The following is a 7262-nucleotide window of genomic DNA, read 5'->3' on the forward strand; positions in this document are numbered from 1 at the left end:
TTTAGATTTTATTTAGCTGCATATTTGCATGGTGGAAAACCTTATTTGTACCAATTGACTAGTTTGTTATTGCTCTATGCTATATACTCGATGGAAGAGTATAACTGATTTGAATGTAATACATATTTTCAAGATTATTATTGGATTTACAGTCTTTGTTACCGTGTTGTGGTTTCTTCCCTTGTATTTATTAGCTCCACTAATTACAAACTTCTGATCCCATCAACTTGGCCGTCACCTGGCAAAGCTGATCATGAGCACTGTGCCCTGCTGAGCACCTTTGGGCCTGCATAAGAACATAAGAACATAAGAGACGCCAATGTTGGATCAGGCCAAAGGCCCATCCAGTCCAACACTCTGTGTCACACAGTGGCCAGAAATAACAGTGCCATCAGGAGGTCCACCAGTGGGGCCAGGACACTAGAAGCCCTCCCACTGTTGACCCCCCCCCAAGCACCAAGAAGACAGAGCATCACTTGCCCCAGAGCCCCTAGCTATACCTTGTGGCTAATAGCCACTGATGGACCTCTGCTCCATATGCTTATCTAATTCCCTTTTGAAGCCGTCCATGCTTGTAGCCGCCACCACTTCCTGTGGCAGTGAATTCCATGTGTTAATCACTCTTTGGGTGAAGAAGTACTTCCTTTTATCCGTTCTAACCCGACCGCTCTGCAGTTTCATGGAGTGCCCACGAGTTCTTGTATTGTGAGAAAGGGAGAAAAGTACCTCTTTCTTTACCTGCTCTTTCCCATGCATAATCTTATAAACCTCGATCATGTCACCCCTCAGTCGTCTTTTCTCCAAGCTAAAGAGCCCTAAGCGCTTTAACCTTTCCTCATAGGGAAAGTGTTCCAACCCTTTTATCATTCGAGTTGCCCTTTTCTGCACTTTTTCCAAAGCTATAATATCCTTTTTAAGGTGTGGTGCCCAGAACTGCACACAGTATTCCAAATGAGGTCTCACCATTGATTTATATAGGGGCATTATTATATTGGCTGATCTGTTTTCAATACCCTTCCTAATAATCCCCAGCATAGCATTGGCCTTCTTTATTGCAGTCACACACTGTCTCGACATTTTCAGTGAGTTATCCACTACAACTCCAAGATCTCTCTCTTGCTCAGTCTCTGCCAGTTCAGACCCCATCAATGTGTATTTATATTTAGGATTTTTGGCTCCAATGTGCATCACCTTGCACTTGGCCACATTGAACCCCATTTGCCATGTTGACGCCCACTCGCCCATCCTTGACAGATCCCCTTGGAGTGCCTCACAATCCTCACTGGTTTTCACCACCCTGAACAACTTTGTATCATCCGCAAATTTAGCCACTTCACTGCTTACTCCCATCTCCAAATCATTAATGAACAAGTTAAAAAGCAGTGGACCAAGTACTGATCCCTGCGGTACCCCACTGCTTACCACCCTCCACTGAGAAAATTGCCCACCTACACTCACTCTCTGTTTTCTATGAACTAGCCAGTTTTTGATCCATAAAAGGACTTGTCCTTCTATCCCATGATTTTTGAGCTTACTTAGGAGCCTTTGATGAGGAACTTTATCAAAAGCTTTCTGGAAGTCAAGGTAAATAATATCTATTGGATCCCCCTTGTCCACATGTTTGTTCACCCCCTCAAAGAACACTAACAGGTTAGTGAGACAAGATCTTCCCTTACAGAAACCGTGCTGAGTCTGCCTCAATAGGTTTTGTTCATCTATGTGCCTACTAATTCTTTCCTTAATAATGGTTTCCACCAATTTACCCGGTATCGACGTCAGACTGACTGGCCTGTAATTTCCCGGATCTCCTCTGGAACCCTTTTTAAAGATGGGAGTGACATTAGCTACCTTCCAATCCTCAGGAATGGAGGCAGATTTTAAGGAAAGATTACATATTTTTGTCAGGAGATCCACAAGTTCACATTTGAGTTCTTTCAGAACTCTCGGATGTATGCCATCTGGGCCTGGTGATTTTTCAGTTTTTAAGCTGTCTAACAGCTGGCTGTGCTACAGGGCCAGATTGCTGCAGTTTGCATCTGCTTTGGCTCAGTCTATTATGAACTAAACCATCTCATTTTCCCGAGAGGAGGCCATATCCCCCAGGGTCATTAAATTGATCAATTTACAGATGCATCCTTTAAATGACAATGTCAGATTGTTTGGCTGTCTCCCTCACCAAAAGCCTTTTGTTTCTGTTTGTCAGAACATACTGAAAAGAACACGGCCTGGTGCTGACGAAGAAGTCCAAGCCACACAGGCATATGATGCTCTTGAAAAGGTAACGGACACCAAACCCCATCCTTCCATCATCTCTGTTTACCCCATGCAACACAACAAACTCACGTTGCTTAAAAATTCTCCCAAGCGTACTAGGTCACAAATGTCTACTAGAAGCTGAAGTAACTATTCTCTGATTTTGAGGAGTTGCATTCCCTAGCGACCACGCCTGCCCTTCTCCCGCTTCTGTGTGTTTTTCCTCATCAATGCCTGCCTGAAAAAAATACTATGGAGGTGGTTCCAGTCTAGACACAGGGTTGAATGCAGACTAATCTTCCAGTGGTAGAATGGAACTTTCCTGACTTCCCCCTCCCACTGTAGCCCACTGATCTCCACTGACCTGCTGGACCCCTAATAACTGCTCAGCCGATTGCCCCCTTTTATGACGTCTAAAATACTTTACAGCATCTGAAGCAGACCAGCAATACCGACACACAAGATTAGCATTTTTATTATTGTATCTAGTTTTAATATCGTATTTTAAAGTTGTATTTATTACCCATATGTAATTTGGAAGTTTATCTGTTGGTTAAGACGTTGAACTGCAGGCTGTGGAAGGTCGGTAGTTCAGCAGTTCGAGACCCGAGTGTGCTGCATGACGGAGTGAGCTCCCGTCTCTAGTTCCAGCTCCTGCCAACCGAGCAGTTTGAAAGCAAGAAATTGCAAGTAGATAAATAGGTACTGCTTCAGTGGGAAGGCAACAGTGCTCCGTGCGCCTTGGTATTTAGTCATGCCAGCCACATGACCACAGAAATGTCTTCAGACAGCGCTGGCTCTTCGGCTTTGAAACGGAGATGAGCACCGCAACCCTAGAGTCGGATTCAACTGGCTTTCGAGCAAGAGAACCTTTACCTTTAGCTGCCCTGAGTCGGCCTCGGCCGGAAGGGTGGGATAAAAGTTTAACGAATAAATAAATAAAAATGCTGTTCCTGCACAAAAGCAGACCCCGAGGAACGATATGAGGGGGATCTCCAATGGGAAGGGTTAATTGGTGAAAACTGCCAATTCTGCTCGGAATTAACCCCGTAATCATGTGCAGCGGTGCTTATACACAGGCTGGAAAGAGGGTAAATGGAGGGCATGGGGGCTCCTCATTTCTAAACGCACACAGCAACACAGACATGGTTCATATCCAGTCTGTGCAGTTTTCAGTCTCACAAGGGAAACTGGTCAATCTCCCTTGTTAGAATCATAGAGTTGGAAGGGACCTCCAGGGTCATCTAATCCAACTCCCTGCACAATGCAGGAAATTCACAACTATCTCCCCCCCACACACACACACACATCCCCAGTGACCCCAGCTCCATGTCCTGTAGATGGCAAAAAAAAAAAAAAAAAAAAGGATCCCTGGCTAAACTGGCATGGAGAAAAATTGCTTCTTGCCCCCAAAGTAGTGATCGGCATTTCCCTGGGCATGTGAGAAATGGCCACGAGAACTAACCACTGAGGCAACCCATCCTGCCCTCCCTCTCATGATCTGCCTAAGTTCACAGAATCAGCATTGCTGTCAGAGGGCCAACTAGTCTTTGTCTGAAAACCTCCAAAGAAGGAGAGCCCACCACCTCCCGAGGAAGCCTGTTCCACTGAGGAACTGCTCTGTCAGGAAGTTCTTTCTAATGTTTAGTCGAAAACTCTTCTGATTTAATTTCAGCCCGTTGGCTCTGGTCCGACCTTCTGGGGAAACAGAAAACAACTCTGCACCATCTTCTCTATATGACAGCCTTTCAAGTGCCCGAAGATGGTTATCATATCCCCTCTCAGTTGTCTCCTCTCTAGGCTAAACATACCCAGCTCCTTCAACCTTTCCTCATAGGACTTGGTCTCCAGACCCCTCATCATCTTTGTTGCCCTCCTGTGGACATGTTCCAGCTTGTCTATGTGCTCCTTAAATTGTGCACGTTGTCAGCGTAATTTTCGTCATCCCACCATATTTATTTATTATGTGGATTTATAACCTGCCCTCCCCTGCAAAGCAGGGCTCAGGGCAGGTAACAACAATAAATTAAGTAAAAAAACCTTTAAGAATTAAACCTTTGATCCAAGAAATAAAGAAATGTCCAAAAATCTCCTGAAAATCCTCTAACAGAGCCAACAGAATCTGGGAATTTTAGGTTAATAGGAAGCTTTTCAAAATATTCCGGATGCTGGACCATACTTCATGCAGATAAGTTGCTGAGAATAGCTTTCTGGGTTTTTCTTTCTTTCACTAAGTCACATTTTAACAGGCAAAGAGTGATTAGCACATGGAATTCTCTGCCACAGGAGGTGGTGGTGGCTACAAGCATGGACAGCTTCAAGAGGGAATTAGATAAGCATATGGAGCAGAGGTCCATCTAGGGCTGCCAAATGCCCCCGGGGGGCAGAATCCCCCCCCCCGGTTTCGAGCCCCAATTCCCACTCCCGCGGAATCGGGGCCCGGGGTTTTCCCCTCAAATGGTGTGGCTCCGCCCCCAGCGTCCGATGTCACTTCCGGGTGATGCGGACACGGCGCGCGCACGCGCACGAAGAGGACGCCAGCCGGGAGCCCCCCGCTCCTGGCCAATTTCGATTTGGCAACCCTAGGTCCATCAGTGGCTATTAGCCACAAGGTATAGATAGGGGCTCTGGGGCAAGTGATGCTCTGTCTTCTTGGTGCTTGGGGGGGGGCAACAGTGGGAGGGCTTCTAGTGTCCTGGCCCCACTGCTGGACCTCCTGATGGCACCTGGTATTTTTGGCCACTGTGTGACAGAGTGTTGGACTGGATGGGCCTTTGGCCTGATCCAACATTGGCATCTCTTATGTTCTTATTTATGTTATTTATAGTCCGCCTTTCTCACAGGGACTCAAGGCAGATTACATATAATAGTGAGTCAGTGCAATCAATAAAATGGGATATCCAGTAACCAATGCATTAGGATCTAGAAGTCTGGAAACCACCAGAAAGAACTGCAGCGTAGCATAAGTATTAACATGACATATCAAGCGGTACAAAAATTACATAAATAGGATCCTACTTACAATAAGTTATATGTAGCAGTATAGACCACAGATCCCTAATAATTTATCCAAGTAAGTTTGTGAACTATTTTGTCCATTGCGACTCTATTCCCTGTGCAGGTTTCCAACTGAATGGGATACCCTCAATGATATGACAATGATCTACCTCTGTTTATTTATTTAGATGATAAAGGCAACATTTATTTAACTCTCACCTTCTCAAGGGTCTGTTTCCACCCAGTCTTCAGCCCCTCCCTTCCTGACCGTATCTTCCTTTCCCTAGCTCATCAAAGACTGCAACGAAAATGTCCAGCGCATGAAGAACACGGAGGAGTTAATCTACTTAAGTCAGAATATGGTGTTTGAATGCAAGGTAAAAAACCCTTACCAGGGTTAGCTCTCTTATACCAATCTGTGCCGTATGCAGCCACATGCTTTCCTAACATGATCCAGAAAAACAAAGGGAACCCATCCTCAGTTCTCATTTGTCATGAATTGTGCCTCTTTCTTATGTTACTGGTCCCACTGCCCATCACTATGAGATGACACCTGGCTCGGCAACTGTCCCCACAGGGTGAGTGTGGGGCCAAGAACACCCTGTGTACCACCAGGTCACCACTGCAGTGGGCGGGGTGCAGAGATGCAGCATCTCATGTTACAAAGTCCATGTACTCCCATGCAGACTGTTGACAGAAGTGGTCTGGGAGATCCTAGCCTTGAGCAGCTGGGACCCACGTTATCTTCAGAACTGCCTCCTCTGCTTTGTCTCCCAAAGAGCTTTATGATCTCCTGAGAACAACAGACTGGTGATTCCTGGCCCAAAAGACATCTGGCTGTCCTTGACCAGAAACTGGGCTTTTCCAGACATGGCTCCTTCCTGGTAGAACTCTCTGCCAAGCGACACTCGGCCCCTGCGGGACTTGATGCAATTCCACAGGGCCTGCAAGGCAGACATTTTCTACCAAACTTTTGGTTGAGGACAGCAACGCGCACCATCCTGACAGGCACTATCCTTTCCCCAGATCCTTTCCCATCTTTTCTAATAACCCCCCTTGCCTCTCCTGCGGGGTGGCACACAGTCTGAAAACCGACATGTCAATTTGCCTATGTTAATGCCATCTGAGAACTATTTCATCTAAACTGAATTGTTATTGTGTTTTATTGTCTGACTAGCAGTAAAGCCTGTTGTGAAAGCAATACAACGAGATCTAGAAAGAGGCTCTGGGGGAGTGCTCTGGCTTTGGGCAAACAGTGTCAATTTGCTGTGGTGACCTCAGCAGGGTATAATGACAGAGTCCACTGTTTTCTCCAGAGGAACTGATCTCTGCTACCTGAAGAGCAGTTGTAATTGTGAGTGATCTGTAGCCCTCACCTGGAGATTGGCAGCAATTGTTACCCAGGACAAAGTGGCTGGTTTGGAGGGTGTAGTCTATGGCATTCTACCTGTCTGAGGTCCCACCCCTCTGCAAACCCCACCCTCTCCAGGCTCCACCCCTCAAATCCCCAGGAATTTGTCACCAAGTAGTTGGCAACCCCATCTCCTTCCCAGCTAACCATCAACCTACCATTATCTGCCCCTTTGACTTCAGCTGACTTCTGCCCTCCCTTCTGCAGAGCAGTTGTAATTCTGAGTGCTCTCCAGCCCTCACCTGGAGATTGGCAACAATGGTTCCCTATGTGGGACTGATTGGTTTGGAGGGTGGAGTCTATGGCAGTGTACCTGTCTGAGGTCCCACCCCTCCTCAAACCTCACCCTCTTCAGGCTCCATCCCTCAAATCTCCAGGAATTTCCCATCTGGAGTTGGCAACCCTATCAGGACTGGCCCCAATGTGTTTTCTCCCAAAGGCCAAAGTAGGTGACAGGACCAAGCTTAGTTGCCTACCAACAGGCACTGAGGGGAAAGTAGGGTTGCCAGCTCTAAGGAGGGAAATACCTGGAGGTTTGGGGGGTGGATTCTGTAGAGGGCAGCATTGGGCAGGGGGGGCGGAAGGACTCAGCAGGTATAAT

General features: G+C 46.7%; 1 protein-coding gene across 2 annotated transcripts in view; it reads left to right on the forward strand.

Annotated features, from left to right (window-relative positions):
* LOC107108144 overlaps window positions 1–7262 on the forward strand; it is a 43233-nt gene that overhangs the window by 23129 nt on the left and 12842 nt on the right. For both annotated transcript variants that reach the window (XM_015408544.1, XM_015408545.1), the window contains exons 8-9: window positions 2204–2278; window positions 5538–5627. In XM_015408544.1, coding sequence (XP_015264030.1) covers window positions 2204–2278; window positions 5538–5627 — 165 coding nt within the window. The remainder of the gene's footprint in view (window positions 1–2203; window positions 2279–5537; window positions 5628–7262) is intronic.

The sequence above is a fragment of the Gekko japonicus genome, unplaced genomic scaffold (genome assembly GCF_001447785.1).
Source record: "Gekko japonicus isolate JY-2015 unplaced genomic scaffold, Gekko_japonicus_V1.1 scaffold1193, whole genome shotgun sequence".
Classification (NCBI taxonomy): Eukaryota; Metazoa; Chordata; class Lepidosauria; order Squamata; family Gekkonidae; genus Gekko; species Gekko japonicus.